The 19202-nt window shown below is 34.9% G+C and overlaps 2 protein-coding genes across 2 annotated transcripts; one reads left to right on the top strand and one right to left on the bottom strand.

Moving 5' to 3' along the window:
- The first annotated feature begins 1448 nt into the window (after window positions 1-1448).
- LOC108338589 (3-oxoacyl-[acyl-carrier-protein] reductase 4) lies at window positions 1449-4497 on the top strand. The gene is made up of 10 exons (XM_017575556.2): window positions 1449-1854; window positions 2130-2183; window positions 2781-2861; window positions 2943-2988; window positions 3071-3165; window positions 3260-3292; window positions 3442-3576; window positions 3661-3754; window positions 3861-3943; window positions 4193-4497. The coding sequence occupies exons 1-10, from the start codon at window positions 1591-1593 to the stop codon at window positions 4223-4225; spliced, it is 918 nt and encodes a 305-aa protein (XP_017431045.1). The 5' UTR covers window positions 1449-1590; the 3' UTR covers window positions 4226-4497.
- A 1712-nt stretch (window positions 4498-6209) lies between these two features.
- Window positions 6210-9107, bottom strand: LOC108325436 (uncharacterized). Its single transcript, XM_017558545.2, has one exon. It carries the CDS (start codon window positions 8998-9000, stop codon window positions 6490-6492), a length of 2511 nt encoding a protein of 836 aa, XP_017414034.1. The 5' UTR covers window positions 9001-9107; the 3' UTR covers window positions 6210-6489.
- Window positions 9108-19202: the final 10095 nt, after the last annotated feature.

The following is a 19202-nucleotide window of genomic DNA, read 5'->3' on the forward strand; positions in this document are numbered from 1 at the left end:
ATTGATTTACTATTCATTCATGAAGGTGAAACTAAAACTATAATAATTGAAATGCTTATAAAATAACTTTAATTTTTTCATGAACTTAGACGAGGATCATGATTCTACTACTACAATTGATAATTGATGAATGCCAATACATGGGGGAAAGAGTGGATAAGTATGCACTATGGAATTTTCATGAAAATCACTAAGGAGATACAATAATATTGATATATGAGTCTAATTCACATAAATAATTAACATCATGTCATGGATGAATTTGAATTTGAGTCATATGTGTGTTTTATGAGATTTTATTTATGAACAGGAGAAACTAGAAAATAAGATAAAAGTAGTTGGAATATGTATGGAATAATAATGTGGAATAAATCAAATTAATAGCTTAACAATTATTTAGTGCAACAATGAGCCAAAGACAACATAGTAACATGATAATCCCATAAGAGTAAAATAGGTGTGAGGTTAATAGAAAAGTCAAAATTTGAAATAATAGGATTTTAAATCAGAGTTTTCTATCTATGTATCTTGACAGTGATTGGTACATCTTGTGTTTTTGCTTTTTTTATATGATAATATATAGTGTGTATTTTTCCTTTCCAAAAAAAATATATGGAAGTTATAAACATTAACTTAAAGTCAAAAATGAATTTGAGATGACAAATCTTAGCCATGGTTTTCAAAGATAAGAACAGTTAAGTTAAATATATACAAATGATAACGATTAAGCCAAAAGAAAACATTGCTAAAATTTGGAGCAAACACTTTCTATATCCGTTCTTGTGAAACCTAATAAGATTGCCATTTCGAGGAACAATTTCAATAAGCAAGGTTATATTTATGATATTTTGTCATACTTCGAATTTTAAATAAATTTTAGAAAATATTTTTATTATTTTATAAGTTTTATTTTTTATGATTTATTTTAGTTAATTAATTCAAATTTCAAATAAATTTAGGAATTCTAATTTAATTTTAAGTCTCTATATAAGTATTTTTATTACGAATTTTATGTGTTATTCTTTATGTAATTTTAGCTTTTTATTTTGTGTAGAAATTTAACTATTTCTATATTTTATTTTACAAAATATTTCCAATCCATGAAGGATTAATCTAAACATGCCGCTTCCCCATTATAACATTCTAAAGAATAATAACAGTTTAATAAAAAAAAATTCCTTCTAGCGCGATAGATTTTTCCATTTTATCTCCACTATTTTGATTTTTCTTAAATGTACCAACATAATTTTGTTATCAAAATCTTTCATGGTAATAGTATTTTATTATAATGATAGGTGGCATTCATTTCTTGTGTATTATAGATTTCATCAAGTTAAGTTTGATCAATAAAGAGTTGTTGATGTAATGTTTGATTATTGTAATGTTGTTATAATCTTATATTTACCCTTTTTAGAATTTGGAATCAGAATTGGTTCAAAATAACTATTATACCAATAATAACATCACCTCTTCAATTGCCTCTTTGTGAACTCCAAATGGTAGCCTCACCATGACAGAAATGAGTGTTTGTTGTTTTGAGATTACAATCTCATTGAACTTGTGTGTGTCTGAGAAAGCATAGGGAACTTGATGATGATGATGATTATGGGTTCTCTGGCTCGACCAAACTCCCTCTTTTTCCGAACCAGTGGAAGAGGACTTACCCATAAAGTAGGGAGCAACAAGATTGTGTCTTTTCAGAAGTTGACATGGAATGGTTCATTTCCCTCTGGGCAGCTCGAAGTTGAAGCAAGACAGAACAACAACAAAGAAGCACCGGTTGTTGTAGTCACTGGAGCCTCCAGAGGCATTGGCCGTGCAATTGCACTTTCCTTGGGCAAAGCCGCTTGCAAGGTAAGTTCCTTGTTACCAATTCAGAAAATTTAGAAATAAGATGAATTTGCATAATGTCTACAAATTTTACCTTAAAAGTTAGTTTTATAATGTTGCATTGGGTTTAAAGTCTTCTTTTGAATAGCATAAAGCCAAAAAAATAGTGTATATAATCAAAGTAAGATTTAAGTACGAATCCAAATTTGAAGATTTAGTGCATTATGCATATGTGATACATATTACTCACTCTCTTGCATTTTACTTAATAGGGCCGCATGTTTTCTACTCTATTGCAGGTTTTGGTCAACTATACCAAGTCATCCACGCAAGCTAAGGAGGTTTCCAACTTGGTAAGTACAATCTCAAAACTTCTTTCCTCTTTCTATGTTTTTGGTGCTTTTAATTCTTATGTTTTGTCCCAAGTGCATGCATATTTATGAGATGCAAAATGATTGTGTGTGAAGAAATATTTGAGTAACGTCGAGTGAGGCAAATATGATAGAAAATCAGATATTATGACTTAAACATATTAAAGAACACTATGAAAAACACATTGGTGTGAATGGTGCGTGATTCCAATGTGAAAGAGGTAGATTATATTGATTTATAGTCTTGGCTTAATTATGTTTTCAGTAGTTGAAATTTGGAATAATTCTAACCATATTGCTGATCTTGAATTAAGAGGCCATATTGTTGTACTTATATGTCTGTCATATTGATAGATCCACGGTTTTGGATTTGCAAATTATTATATATTTTCTTGTTAATAGGAGTTGAATATAGGTATTAGGTAGTTTATAGCAGCTCAGTCACACTGTTCAACTGTCTAAGCTAGATTTTTATGTACTTCCTGATCATGAGTTTGGTGCTATTTATGTGTTCAAGCTAGCTCGATCAGTTATGCTTTTTGACTAAACTGCATTAATTTATTTGATAATTACTTTCAGATTGAGGCGTTTGGTGGACAAGCTCTTACCTTCGAGGGAGATGTTTCAAATGAGGCTGATGTGGAGTCTATGATTAAAACTGTGAGAAAATTATCTTTTATTCATTAGATTGATGAAATTATTCCACCTGGTTAAGTAATTAATTCTTACGTGCAATTGCAGGCAGTTGATGCATGGGGAACTGTTGATGTATTAGTGAATAATGCAGGTAACTTGGATAAATTATGCTGCCACTTATTTATTTATTTACTTCAATTTCAGACTTCATTCTTAAAATATCATGGATTCAGGAATTACACGAGATGGGTTGTTGATGAGAATGAAGAAATCTCAGTGGCAGGACGTTATTGATCTGAATCTTACTGGTGTTTTTCTCTGCATTCAGGTAATGTTCAAAATTTTAAGTTCATGTTGTTAAATAAAGTATAGCTAGTTTTCTTTTCTTTCATTACTGGAGCCAATGGTTTGCTTTTTTACAGGCAGCAGCAAAGATTATGACGATGAAAAAGAAGGTGACTGCTACAGTAATAGAACCCTTTGGCCATTAAGTGGTTCTTTTTTCTCGATTCATCAGTTTGTGTTTTATTATGTTTATATGCTAACAACAATGTCTATGTAAATACTAGATAATATGATATCATAGTTTCTGTTACTTTTGCAGGGAAGGATAGTCAACATTACATCCGTTATTGGTCAGGTTGGCAATGTTGGACAAGCTAACTATAGTGCTGCAAAGGCAGGGGTAATTGGCCTCACAAAAAGTGCTGCCAGGGAATATGCTAGCAGAAACATCACTGTAAAATCTTTGAGCCTGATAGTCAAAAGGCAGGTTTTTATTATTGGTTGACAGGGTTAATTACAACTCAGCATTTCATAACAGGTTAATGCAGTAGCCCCTGGATTTATTGCATCTGATATGACTGCCATGCTACGACCAGACATGGAGAAAAAAAGATTAGAGTTAATCCCCTTAGGTGAGTGACTGAAATACTTTTAACTCTGAAACTCTTTAACCATATCTTTTAATAATTGAAGATTTGCATGTTGCTAATAGCTATTGGTCTTTTACCTCGGATTCAGGAAGATTTGGTCAACCAGAAGAAGTTGCTGGACTTGTGGAATTTTTGGCCCTTAATCCTTCTGCTAATTACATCACTGGACAGGTCATTTATTAATTTCCCTATTAATATTGGTTTTCTAAATATAGAACTAACTATTGAATTCTATCATATTAAACTATCCATATCTTATTTGTTATTAAAGAAAATCTTGTCATGTTGAAATGAAAGTGGAGTTTATTCTGATAACCTATGCTAACATCATCTTAGGCTTTTTGTAACTTATTTTATTTACATTTTCTCATCCAATTATTCTGTTTTGCGTTTATGTAAACCATAATTTCCACGTAACAGGTGTTCACCATTGATGGAGGTATGGCAATGTAAATCTCAGGAATCTGTTTCCGAATATAGCAATTTGAACTTCTTTACATCACAGTTCATCGCAGGCCACAGAATTTTAACTTCTGTCGCATGGTGATAGTTTGTTTTATACTGTTCTATGCTCAAGCTACCTGGTGACTTGAGGTAGAAGTTTAGTTTAGCTTTCTTACAGATTGCTACTTCACATGAATTTGACATATTTCTGGCGACTCTTATGGTCACATAACATTTTACATTTCATGCAATTTATCATTTTAGGTATTACCTTTCCTTAACGACGAGATGCTATGCAATTCTCTTTTTTTTTCCTCCCATGGGAGAGGGTGTTTGGTGCTGTCTTTTCTTTAGGTACAGTATTCTAGTTGCTTATTTCAGTCTAATGGTTATATGTTGCCTTGGAAGCTTCAGGAATGAGGTTCGATTCAAAGTGTTCATAGAATGTAAGTTTAGAGCATCTAAGGACTACATGAATCATGCAACAAGTCTTTTACACGAGATCTGACCACTAGGTTAGTCTTTAAGTTAAAAGTGCACAACAGCAGTGACTGAATAAATGAAAATGGGCTTGCCTGTGCAGTCGACCTAGAACAAAATTTTCCTGTTTAATTTGGAATCACAGCTTCTTGGACCACAATACTCAAACCACTCTAGAGTGATCTCAAATGTAGTTTTAGATTTTGGATTATTCTTTTCAGGAGGATGTTGGCTTAAGAAGTAGGAAGGAACTTCTTTCTTCTAGTTTAATTCTAATTCAATGATATCAACAAAAACAGTATTTCCCATCTGTTATAAAGTAAGCTGTAGGCACTATTTCCAGTTTGGTACGATTTGCTAAGTTGGTTCTTATAATACTTGATAAATCCAACCACAACTTTTTTAACAAATTATGATCAGAACAAATATAATTTATGATAGACAGTATCCTAATCACATTTAGCAGTTTGAAATTCGAAATTAGAATTAGTATAGGAGCATCAAGCACCTGTGCATTCTTGACTCCTTACAGAACCATTAAGAAAGTTAAAGATGCTTGGTACCCTAACGGCAATCATGTAACGTTAAGCAATAAAAGAATTGCAAAAACATTCTACGAAAGATCAAAGACATTACACATTTTACGGAAAGAATACATTGTGAAACCAGATTATCAGAGACAAACGGATAGCATTTTTATCAGTTTAAAAAAAGAAGATTGCAAGGTGAATGCAATCAAATGCAATTCCTAAGAAGGATTGGTGAATATCCAAGGTTTGTGGATTTCGAAAGATATTATGGCTTAATTGCATAAAGGTATGATTGTTCTAAATTTGATTCGAAGATGATCAAAGACATTACACATTCTACGAAAGATCAAAGACATTACACATTTTACGGAAAGAATACATTGTGAAACCAGATTATCAGAGACAAACGGATAGCATTTTTATCAGTTTAAAAAAAGAAGATTGCAAGGTGAATGCAATCAAATGCAATTCCTAAGAAGGATTGGGTTCCGTTGGTGGCTGAGAGTAAAAGGCCCTCACTTTTAGCTTGGTGAATATCCAAGGTTTGTGGATTTCGAAAGATATTATGGCTTAATTGCATAAAGGTATGATTGTTCTAAATTTGATTCGAAGATGATATTGACGTATAACATTAAGGTTTTGTTCACTTGAATGGATTTGAAAAAAAGTGATTGAAAGAATTTGAAAAAATTTGAAAGTAAATTTTATTGTTGTTTATTTGAGTGAATTTGAAGATAAATGAGAATGAATTTGAAAATAATTTTTTTTTAATTTGTCACGAAAATCAAATCCTATACTAATACTTACAAACTTTACTTCCAAATTCACTCTCACTTACCTTCAAATCCACTCAAATAAACAACAAAAAAATTTACTTTCAAATCCTCTCAATCTCTCTCTCAAAAGTGAGCAAGACCTAATAGTTGTTTGAGGTATTGATTTACATCCATAGTAAAGTCAAGAATGGTTAAAAAGACAGTACATGATAAAAAAGTATAACATTAAGAGTTGATAAAAGTAATTAATCTACCAGCTATGCCTGTGTCTTTACATTGCTGTGTCCTAAGCAAAAGCTACAACTGTGCTACTTGTGAGATCCTGACAGACAGATCAAAACAAAAATCATCACCCTTCACGACTTTAAATAATCACTCTCCTTCCCGAATTAAAATAGACAGGTGTTGATGTTGTAAAGTTGTGAAGGATTCGGTATGTTAGTAATCCTTGGACAACCTTCCCTGGCAACAACTATTTTTAAAGAAACTACCCAACACACTCCACCTGCAAGGTTACATCCTTGATTCCAGCATCATGTAACAGATGCAAAACCTGAGACTTGGCGGATGTCTTGTCTGTATCTGTCGACAAGTGAAGATGCAGAGTACCAACAACATCTGTGTTTGTGAAGCTCCAGACACGAAACTTTTGAATGCCATAAACACCTTTTATCTTCAAAACGTTAGATAAGGCATCCTTCAACTCACGCTCTTGCACCCTTGGCACTCTTTGGAGTAAAACTTCTGCTGAATTCTTTAGTAAAGGTACCACGGAGGATACAATTAAAATAGAAATAAAAATTGAGCAGGCAGGATCAGCAATAAGCCATCCCTTGTACTTAATTAACAGTGTAGATATAACTACCCCAACACTTCCCAAGGTATCGGCAAGAACATGCAAGAATATCCCTTCCATGTTGTGATCAATATGGTGATGGCCGTGCTCTTTGTCGACAAGTGGAGCTGCTTCATGGTCATGGCTGTGATCAATATGATGTTCACCATGGTCATGGCCGTGATCAATATGATGCTCACCATGGTCATGGCAGTGAGCAGCTTCATGATGCTTAAGGCTCTGAATACTGTGATTATCTTCATGATCGTGACACGCACCATGATGCTTACTCCCATGGCTATAATGGTTATGACTATGATGATCGCCATGATCACTAGAGCATGAATAGTCTCGACTATCACTGGGAATAGATATAAATTTATTATGGCTTACATGTGTTGTTTCGTGAGGATGGCAATGCAGATGATCGTGATCATGATCATGATCATGATCATGGTGGGTATGATGGTGATTATGTAACTCTGGGTGTGAGTGTGAATGGGAGCATGATGATCCAGACCATCCATGGCCATGGGCGTGATGATGCTCCTCGTGAAAGAATATCAAGCCAATGACATTGACTAAAAGCCCTCCTATTGAGACAACCAACAAGCTATTAGTTGATATCTCTTGGGGATCCAATATCCTCTCAAAGGACTCGACCACTATGAGGGCTCCCACAAGAACTAGAAACACAGCATTAGCATACCCTGATAGCACCTCAAATCTCCCTCTTCCATAGTTATAGTGATTATTCGCAGGCAAACGAGATATATACGAGGCATACAACCCAATGGCCAAAGCAGCACAATCAAACAACATGTGACAAGCATCAGATATCAGCCCAAGACTATTGCTCATAAAACCAACAGAAAATTCCACAACCATATAACCAGCATTGATCAGAAGAAAAAGAGCAATTTTCCTTGACTTCCTCTCCCTCAAAACATGTCGAATAGGCTTCATAATCACGTCACTAAAAAACTCCTCTTCATTGGAATGAAAAGGATCCAAGTCTCTAACTCCAATATAGAGAAATAATCCACAGAGCAACAAACCCCAGAGGGAAAGTTCAGGAAAGTAAAAAAGTTCCAAGACGAGGGTACACACGAAAGTGACCAGAAACTCCCTCTGAGAGTCTCTCAAACTCACCAAACCATCATCATCGCTGTCATCGTCGCTGTAACTCTCACTCAGCAGCACACCGAAGATAACAGTGTTGGCAAGGGGCCATAACAGATTCCCAAAGGCGACACTGTCTTCTTCAGACTCAAACACAAAGAAGCTAAAAACGGCGGGAACAAAGAGAATAACAGTGGTGAAAAAGAGAGTAATTAACCGAACCCGTTTGTTGCCAAGCTGTTTAAGCGTGGTTCCGGAATCAACAAGCTTGTAACGAGTGAGAAAGCCGGACAAGAAAGGAAGAAACAAAGGCCAAATCCTGCCAGAGACGCAGCTGGGGGAAAAAGGAAAGCATTCGACCCTGTCCCAGCCGAAGGAGAGCATGAGGAGGCCAAAGGAGAGGAAGAGAAAGCCGCGGAGATTGGGCCGGCGGGGGTTTCTGGGCTGGGCCGCGACGGAGCCCATGAGTTCGGCGAGGATCATGGAGGCGGTGCTGCAGTAGCGGAGGGCTTGGAAGCGGAGGAGGAAGACGAGGGCGAGGAGGACAGATTTGGTTAGAAGGATCCTCTGATGGGAGTGGGGGAGGGAGAAAAGGGAGTATTTGGGCTTGTGGTGGAGAAAGGGGTTGTCTTTGGAGGAGGAGGAGGAGGAGAATAGGGAGAAGGTGAGGGTGAGAGTGAAGGAGAGGAGAGAGACAAGGAAGGAGAAGGGGAAGAGAGAGAAGGAGGGGGAGGAGCGGAGGAAGGGAAGGAGGGAGTAGAGGGAGCGGAGGGAGAAGAAGAGGAGCAAGAAGAGGGAAGATCTGGATTTTGATTTCGATTTCGGGATGGAAAAAGAAGCCGGTAGGCGGCGGCCTTTCGAAGGGGTGGCCGTCGGAGTAGGGAATGGTGAGTATCGAAGGGCGGGGTAGGGTCCCGGAGTGCCGCCGAATGTGGCGGTTCGCGGTGGAACTGAGAGGCGTTGCGGGCGATGGTGGTGGTGGTGGGGGTGAGAGTGACCGTGACCGTGATCGTGATCGTGATCATGATCGTGATCGGCCATTTGGGGGTGGACTATGGGTCTGCGGTTGCTGAGCCGACGGGCAAAGGGGGTACTGTTGGCTGAGTTCGAGTGAATAGGGTTAACAAATATTTCTGAGGGTTAAGTGTCAGTGGAATACTAAATAATATATATTTTATTTTATTAGGCAAAAAATAATTAAAATTTTTATTGAAAAGTAAAACGATGTGTTTCTTAAACTTTTAGTGTCTTTCAAGATTTTAATAATTTTTAATCAATATTTATACTATACTTACCAACATGTCTTTCTTTTGGAGGACACTATTATTTTTTTAAAATTATAAAATTGAAATTAGAAAAGTACTTATATTTTTTAAGACTCACTTATAATATTGAGTTCCACTTATATAATCGTATTAAATGGATTATGAGATTAAATTAAATATGACAATAAATTTGGATTACGCTTACTATTGAATGTTTATAAATTGTGGATGCATAATTTTTTTGAGGATATTAGTGTTTAAATTTAAGTAAACTTAGAACCTAATCTAGGGTATTACTGTTTGCCTTTTGTTTGTGCGTTATTTGTAGATAAAATTTCAGATGTTTTTTCTTCCGAATATTGGAAAATCTTGCAAACTTGAGAATATTAGAAAAATAAAAAATTGATTTATGGATTTTGTTAACCATTTTTTCAAAATAAGAAATATTTTAAGATTCTTACATATATATAAGAATATATCAGCATCTAAATTATATCTAAATTATAAGGTAAATAATATATCTAATCGAATTTATTCAAGTGACAATATATTAGATGATATATAATTTTACTTTAATCGAACTTATTAAATAATGAATAATATACCAACTATTACAATAATACAAAGTCAAGTTTTAAGCTAAGTGAAGTTAAAAGGTTGTAATTAATATCACTATAATGAATAAGTTTCATTTGGAACTCAGAGTAATACAAAATTAAGAAAATAACTTAAAAAAGCTAATTTGTTAAAAGACTCTTGAAAACCTCAAAACACTTCATTTTTCACCATTCAATACACCAAAATTGTGACACTTCAACCATCATCCAACACATTCCACACAAAAGTCGTGAGCTCCATGACTATATCGTTTAGTTGTTTCTAGATTTGGCTTCTCTTAGCTAGAGCATTGTCATCACGTTTGGTCTCCCTAGGAAGAATATTGGAAGACATATCAATCATCCATAGTGTTTCTCTACATTTAGACCGACAAGTTGGAGACCAGTCAGTTGACATGAAGACCGTTTGAAGTCCGGCTAGCTAGCTAACGTGAAGACTTGTCCAACCCATCTCGAAACATATCATAAATATAATATTATGTCCCTTTCATATACCACATTATAAGAGTTCAAAATTGATCATCAGCTACTATTACCTTACAAAACATTTACAAACAATATTGCATTTTACTAGGTGACTATATATGAAAAATAACTATGGACATTATTATTTCCGTATCATTTTATCTTTATATTTGTATTTGGACCATTTAGTATTTGTTTATCCTATATCAGAAACATATATATTAGAAGATTTTAGAAGATAAATATAAATATATGAAATAATTAATTAAGTTAATACCACTTTTGGTTCCAATATTTATATCATTTTTTCAATGTAATCCTTCAAAATATTTTTGTCTGGTTTTCATATTTGTTAAAAGTAGTAAATGTTGTCAATGACTAACAATAAAGCAAAACTTGGCATATATGTAGTATTTTGCATGGTTGTGTATTAATTTACTAAGGTGGAATATATCTTATTTTGTAAAGATTGAAAGGAGTAGTGAAATTGAGATTTTTGTGGGTTGATTGAAGATTGAAAGTTTGGAGACTAAATATTTGCAATGAGTGGTTGACAATTGCTCTTGCGCTAGTGGATTTCTGGTTTTGGGTTAGTGTAACTAGGTGGTTTTCCATTCAGTTTCCAAGTTGGGTGTGATTTCTTCATTATGTGATTGTGAGTTGTTACTTTTAGTATTAGGGTTTATGGTGGAATTTAAATATTTCACTTTGTGAGGGGCAACAAGAGAATTATAAAGAGCTTTCTCTTGTTGTTGTTCCCTTTTTCCCTTACAACACAATATCAATACAATTCAACATTGAGGATTTTTTTTCTAGCAATTTTGGGCCTTGAATCATCGTTTTCCTCCCCATAGCGGTTCCAATTTGAAAGAAGCACAAACTAATGATTTTCTGCTTCTCCTTCTTCATTTGCAATTTCCTTGGTGGGTTCTTTGCAATGTCCTTTGGGTCCAAAGAGGATGATGATTAGGCTCTAGACTTTGGCTATGGTTAGACTTTTTATTGTGGTGTTATGTGTTCATTAAAAGGAAACGAAAAAAGAAAACATGGGAGCCTAACACAACTACATTAAAGGGGAAAAATGGTCTACCGTTGAAGTAGTGTTTTAAACCATATGTCATGTGTCCATATCACTAAAACAAATCAACACTTCTAAATAATGTTAACACTAATGTAATAAAGTGGACCATATTGACTTTTTTTTAACAAATATGGAGAACATATTGCAACAAATTTTTTTTAAGAAACTTCATTGAAAAACTATTTTAATTATTATGATCAAAAGTGTTATTAACCCTAAATAATTCAATGTTTAATTATATTTATTATGAAAACAGGGAAAAATACAAGAAGGGAGGGATTATATGTGTTTTTAAGTTGTTTTAGCACTTTTTGCAATTATTTTCTAATTAGGAGTGTTGATTATGTATATTAATCAATCAGTAGAAAGTAATTATGTGTTTCAAAGTGAAATAAACATAACCTTTAACCCTTAACTAAATTGCTAATTAAAAAGTTTTAGGTTTATAAGCTCACATAATACTCATTTCCTCACTAGTACAAAACATGCTTTTTGAGTATGTTATTTTGAGCTTTTTAAGTTTGTTTTAGAACAGACTTAAATTTGGAAGACTTAAATTTTAAGTCTGGTATTAAGCAACAAATTTAAATTTTAACTTTGTTGTGAATAAACATTCCTAGATTTTCATCCAAAATTACAAATTCAACCATATACTCCATTGACATCTCTCCAAAAAATTAACAAATCATAATCAACCACCACAAAATTAATCTTTCTCAAGTTCTCATACACAATAAAGATAAAATTGGAATATAATAAAACATAAATACATTTTCACAACCAATCACTCTCCCAATTTAGTTCATCTTCACAATCAAACGAATACAACAAGAACTCATAAATTCAATCACATTTTTTACACAACATAATACAAATCAAATGAAGAGGTGGGGAGATCTCGCACGAAGATAAAGGTGGAGGCCGTGAGCAACGAACAACACTTCACATCGAACTTGGGGAGGACGCAAGAAAGTATTGAAGGCGAAAGATTGGCAACATGGACAAGAGCTTGTTGGGGTTGGACATGAGCAAAAATGGAGAGAGGAAGAAATTTATCACAGTGAAAGAAAATGAAAAAAGAACTGTTTTGTGTTTTGAGTAGAAGAAGAAATGTTAAAGAAAAAGTTGTAATTTAGGTTAATCATAGATTTAGGTATGTTAGAAAAGGAACAAATACAAAATTAAAATCTTGTTATTTTCGAAAAGACTTAAAATATTAATAAAATTTAAGTCTGTTGGTATTCAAATAGGCTTAAAATCAAAATTTAAGTGTTATGATGTTATTATATTTAAAATTTGGACTTTTATTTATTAAAATGTCATGTTCATTTATTAATTTTATTATTTCAAAAATAAACTTACTGAGAGACTTAAAAATGTGATTTCTATCCGTTAGTGTTGATAAAAATAATATACAATGCGAGGAGACATGTAGGTAGATATAGTATACACAATACTTTTGTGTTGGTTCATCTAATCATACAAATTATGTATAGAGTTCTACTAAGAATATTAATGTTGTGAAGTACAGAAAGACTATTATTTGGTCTCGTGTCTACTTTTGCCTAATCCTTAGAATATTGTTTGGGCTTTTATCCACTACTAACTAACCCTTGAATATTATTTCTAAAGCCAATCTTAACTTAAACAAATATTTTTTCAAATATTATTTGCCTAACAACCACTTCTAGCAATGATGAAGAGATTGTGTGGTTTGTGATAACTAATTAGACGTAACTCGCTAGAGAATATAATTGTTTATTGACGTATGCAAGGTTGGCTTAAGGCTCAAGTAGATAAAACCCTTGTTTTACACCTTCTTATAAAAGGTCTCAAACTTTCTTAGTACTAATATATCTCTATTAAAATAATATTAAAATTATGTTTAAGGATAAAATTTAATTAAAATATTATGAGTGACTGTTAATTTTTATTGGTACTAAAATCATATTTAATTAGCTAACAATCAAATCACAATTTTGTGTAGGAAAAAGAGATTAGTGAGTTATATTTATTCTCTTACTAAACAATTTTGATTTTTATCTTCTTTTCTCTGTTAATGAATTTTCATCTATGTCGATCTTAGTTGCATGTTCCTTTATCTAGTTATAATTTCTTTTTCTACTAAAAAAGTGCTAATTTAGTAATCTTAAATTTAATAGCATGATAATTTTTCATTGTATAAATAGGTTATATATATATATATATATATATTGGATATAGTGTTTACAGAACGGTTACTAATTATTAACCATTTAGTCAACACCAAATCTAAAATATCTAGTTAAAGATATTTGATATGTTGTTTATGAGAAATCGACCAGATTTTAAGGTAAGTTTGTTTATATTTTATTGGGCCTGTGTCAGTTTAGAGTCCATGAGGTAAATTATAAATATAAGGTCAGGGCTAACAGCTAGGTACGTTCCATTCACGTTCTACTGAGTTCACAATACTCAATTACAGTAAATACAAAACATTCATTTGGGAGCAAAAGCTCCCTCAACAAACGCCTAACTTGAGCGTCGGAGTGCCTTTGCAGGTACCTCCTCCCTCGGTCAAGATTGAAGTCCACCGAACGACCAATACTGAAGGCAACCGAGTGGCCCAGACTGGAAGCAGACAAGCGGAGCACACAACTCAAGCATCGATGTCACGTTGGAAAGGTTAGTGTCTCGGTCCCACAAAATCCCTACCGAAACATTTTGGCGCCCACCGTGGGGCCGAGGGAATCCCTTATAACCACAAGGAACCGGACAAGGATGTAGTCTCACCATCAACGTCAGCAAGCTTCTACGGCTTTGTAGATAATTATTTTCATATATATTCATTTTATTTTTTAATTTACATGATTTAATTTAAATATCTTAATTCCATATTATAATTTGTTCAAGATTTATTAAGGGTCCAATGATGCACTCACCACTTAGCCAAATTTGGCATCAAGTGTTGAACCATGTCATAGGAATTCGGCCATTCAGCCTCGCAGGTATTAGGTCGTTCGGCATCACAGGAATTCGATCATTCGGCCTCGCAGGTATTAGGACGTTCAGCCTCACAGGAATTCGACCATTCGGCTTCACAGGTATTCGGCCCTTCAGCCTCAACTATTTGGTCATTCGGCCTCAAAGATATTCGGCCCTTCGGCCTCAACTATTAGGTCATTCAACCTCAAAGATATTTGGCCCTTCGGCCTCAACTATTAGGCCATTCGGCCTCACAGGTATTTGGTCGTTCGGCCTCCCAAGAGTTCTCCCATTCGGTCTCACAGGTATGCGGCCCTTCGGCCTCACAAGTATTCGGCCCTTCGGCCTCAACTATTACGCCATTCGACCTCACAGGTATTCGGCCCTTCGGCCTCAACTATAAGGTCATTCGACCTTACAGGTATTAGGCTATTCGGCCTCACAGCTATTAGGCCATTCGGCCTCACAGCTATTAGGCCATTCAGCTTCACAGGTATTAGGCCATTCGGGCTCACAGGTATTCTGCCCTTCGGCCTCAACTATTAGGCCATTCAGCCTCACAGGTATTCGGCCATTCAGCCTCACAAGTATTCGGCCATTTAGCCTCACATGTACTCGGCCATCTAACCTTAGGTATTCGGCCATTCGGCCTCACAGGTACTCCGCCAATCGGCCTTACAGGGCCGTCCACAAAACTCAGGGAACGTTCCAAACCGAACTCCTACGTTCAAAACCGAAGGGCAAAGACAGTCCCCCATGGACTATAAATCAAAGACAGTCTCCCATGGACTATAAATCAAAGACAGTCCCTCATGGACTATAAATCAAAGATAGTCCCCCATGGACTATAAATCAAAGACAATCCCCTATGGACTATAAAGCAAAGATAGTCCCCCATCGACTATAAACCGAGCGGTAAAGATAGTCCCCCATCGACTATAAACTGAACGAAAAATACAGTCCCCATGGACTATAAACCGAACGAAAAATACAGTCCCCCATGGACTATAAACCGAACGGAAAATACAGTCCCCCATGGACTATAAACCGAACGGAAAAGACAGTCCCCCATGGACTATAAACTGAGCGATAAAGACAATCCCCCATGGACTATAAACCGAGTGGTAAAGACAATGCCCCATGGCCGAACGAAAAATACAGTCCCCCATGGACTATAAACCGAACGGTAAAGACAGTTCCCAGATGAAGGCTCACTCATAGGTATTCAACCCTTCGGCTTCTCAAGTATTCAGCCATTCGGCCTCACATGTATTCGACAATTCGGCCTCAGGTATTTGGCCGTTTGGCCTCAACTGCTCGGCCTTCCATGGCCTCAAGTGTTCAAACATTTGGCTATCTGGCTTCATAACCCAAATTATTTAATGTTAATTGGTTGACTACATTTTTCTAACCACATGCAGATTCAAATTGTTTTTCCTTTCGGTATAGGTGACAACATCCTACGCACAAACCGTCCGACCTCTTTCAAGCTCATAAGTCCTATAGTTAATCATAGCTAAAAGCCGAACGATTAACTCGGACTTGGGGGGCATGTATCAGATATAGTGTTTACCGAACAATTACTAATTATTAACTGTTCGGTCAACACCAAATCTAAAATATCTAGTTAAAGATATTGGATATGCTGTTTATGAGAAACCGACCGGATTTTAAGATAAATTTGTTTATATTTTATTGGGCATGTGTCAGTTTAGGGTCCATGAGGTAAATTATAAATATAAGGTCAGGGCCAACAGCCAGATACGTTCCATTCACGTTCTACTGAGTTCACAATACTCAATTACCGTAAATACAAAACATTCATTTGTGAGCAAAAACTCCTTCAACAGACGCCTAACTTGAGCGTCGAAGTGCCTTTGCAGGTACCTCCACCATTGGTCAAGATTGAAGTCCACCGAACGACCAATATTGAAGGCAACCAAGTGGCCCAAACTGGAAGCAGACAAGCGGAGCACACAATTCAAGTGTCGAAGTCTCCTTGGAAATGTTAATGTCTCGGTCCCACAAAATTTCTACGGAAACAATATATATATATATATATATATATATATATTATTAAGCTTTTATCCTAAATCTTGATCAATTGCATTGATCTTCAAAATAATTTTTTTTAATTATCTTATTAATGATTAACATCAAAATAAACTGTGCAGGTTTATTAACAAGTTGAAATTTGCCTACGATCGAGTTTATTTTCTTGACAACCAAAACTAACTTTTATTGTTTTAACTCATTTTTTATATACTTATATTTAAGAGTGTTTTTATATATTATAAGTTATTATATATATATATATATATATATATATATATATATATATATATATATATATATATCAACATATGTAGGCTATTAAGAAAAATGAATTAGAAAATACATGTAGGTGCTCTTGAATGAACAAGATAATAATAATAATAATATAGATATTGAAAGAAACAATAGAAAAATAAAAGTAGTTAGTGATAGGGATAATTTTTAGGAGATTCGTATTAAAAGTGTGAAAGCTGTGAGATTTCAAACTTCAGAAATAAAATATGTTTTATTTGAATTAGGTGTTAGTGATGATCCCAAAATTAAAAAAAATGAAACTGATTGTTTAACAACTTATGAGCTAGAAAACATTGACTTTTTGTTAGGCAAAAATATTTAGTATGACGTTTTATTTGTAGTTAACTCAATTAGTAAGAATATATAATGAAAAGATATGTTCATTGATGAAACTATTTAACAATTAAAATACTTCTTTCATTTCTTGAAAAACATAGAGAAAATGGATTTGAAAGCATCGGTTTCTGTTAAGGAAATTGTTTGTGAAAGGGATATAGAGCCTAAATTTCTTGAAAAATGTAGGTTTAATACCTATTTTGGTCCCTCTTCTCGTAGGGTCTGTTCAAAGTGGTCCCCCTTTTTTTCAAAAGTTCACTATCATCCTACTTTTTGCAAAAACGGTGCACGTTAGTCCTTTTTGGTTACGGCGTTAAAAAGACTAACGGCACAGCTGCCAAACTGGCACAAAACTGATGAGTTGTACAGTTTTGGTTGAGGTGACACATTCTGAATTGCTTATTCATCCTGAAAGCCAAAGGATTCATTGCTTATTCAGCTCATCTCCATTTATGGTCCAATCAAGTTTTCCATCAGGTGAGCCCCAGTTAGTGAAAGTAGAGACCTTTAGAGAAGGAACCTCGGAATGATGGTCCACCATGCTTCGCTCGATAAAGCTATGGCTACGCTTAGCAAAAGCACCAGCTCTTGGATTCAAAGCCACCGAGGCTCCTTCAACAGATGGATCAACCCTGAAAGATCTTCATCCAACCATGTTTGAGGTGGAAAGGCCCGAGGAATAGCCCCCGAGCTGCTGGTTCATATTTGAACGCATTTGGATTCCAATTGGAGATTGTAACTGAGGCCCTGCAACATCAAGTGAGATTCCATGGAATTTAGACAAAATTGAAGCAGTCTTGCAGTTGAAGTAGTCTTCAATCTGCTTTTGGGCAGCAGCAGAGTGGGGAGCCGCAGGAGGGATTTGTCGCCCCTCCCTGCACTGTATTTCTAAAATGTTTGTTTGTTGAGTGCGGAAGGGCGGGGAGATAAGGCGCGGCGTAGTAGCGCAGAGGGGAAAAGGGAATTAGGGTTTGAGTGGAAAGGGGACTGCCACGTGGCAGTCTCTTATTAGTTGAACTTGCCAACTAATTGGACTAATTGGACATGTCATTTAATTTTGGCCAGCAGAGCAACTTTGCCGTTAGTTTTTTAACGCCGTAAGCAAAAAGTATCCACTTAAACTATTTTTGCGAAAAGTAGGATGTTAGTGAACTTTTAAAAAAAGGGAGGACAACTTTGAACAGACCCTACAAATCGAGGGACCAAAATAGGTATTAAACCAAAAATGTATTAGATATAAAAAGAAATAATTTGATGAAAATATTGAGAATGAAATTGTAAAATTTCTTCTAGAATCATTTAGAATTTATTACTTCATTTACATGGTGAATAAAACAATTAACACATTTCAAAATAGATTTAAACAATTTAAAATATATGAAAATATTTTTGATTTTTATTTAAGATTAAAAAATTAAAGTTACTGGACTGTATACTTTTGAAAGAAAAATATTTAAACTTTGAAAAATCTTTAAAACATGATAATTTTGGATCTTGATGAGTTTATTTTTGAAATTAAATATACTAACAGAAATTATAGGACTGGAATAATGAAAAAGTAAATGACATTCTTAATTATATAAAAAGAATATACTATTTTCCAAATGCATAATATAACTTCTAGAATGATATTAACCGTTTTAGTATCACTTAGTCTGTGTTCGCATGAACAGAATTTACTGTGCATGCGAATTTGAGAGCGACGATTTATCACTCCTGTGTTGTTCCTTTGAGCTGAAATGGAAGGATGTTCGCGGACGGATTTGCGGGATACACCCCGTTTTCATCACTCGCAAAATTGGAGAGATTTGCGTGGATTGATGATAAAAAGTCCAGTGTGCCCTTCAGATATTAATTAAATTCCAAGCGTGTACGTTGCTCAGAAAGTGCAGTTCAAACACTGTTGAACCACGAGAGTGCATGGCTTGGCGTGGTTTTAGAAATATTCGTGTGCTTTGCTTTTCCTCAGTGATGTTACCTTGCCTGATAAAAGCAATGAACAACAAAGATTCCTGCACTGCATCAGAGTCAAAGTGTAGTGTTGAATATGAAAGCTCCATTGACCATAGGACCTCATACGCGTATGGTAGTGGGTAGGTGTGGTTCTATTTATTGAGGGATGAGAAGCATAATAAATTGGTTGCTAGTTTGAGAGCTATCTGCGAA

Source organism: Vigna angularis, chromosome 1 (genome assembly GCF_016808095.1).
Source record: "Vigna angularis cultivar LongXiaoDou No.4 chromosome 1, ASM1680809v1, whole genome shotgun sequence".
NCBI classification, from domain to species: domain Eukaryota; kingdom Viridiplantae; phylum Streptophyta; class Magnoliopsida; order Fabales; family Fabaceae; genus Vigna; species Vigna angularis.

Coding starts and splice junctions, on each gene's coding strand:
- LOC108325436 (XM_017558545.2), bottom strand. CDS start 9,000: ATGGCCGATCACGATCATGATCACGATCACGATCACGGTCACGGTCAC.
- LOC108338589 (XM_017575556.2), top strand. CDS start 1,591: ATGATGATGATGATTATGGGTTCTCTGGCTCGACCAAACTCCCTCTTT. Junction 2,989..3,070: donor TGTATTAGTGAATAATGCAG/GTAACTTGGATA, acceptor TCATGGATTCAG/GAATTACACGAGATGGGTTG. Junction 3,577..3,660: donor ATGCTAGCAGAAACATCACT/GTAAAATCTTTG, acceptor ATTTCATAACAG/GTTAATGCAGTAGCCCCTGG.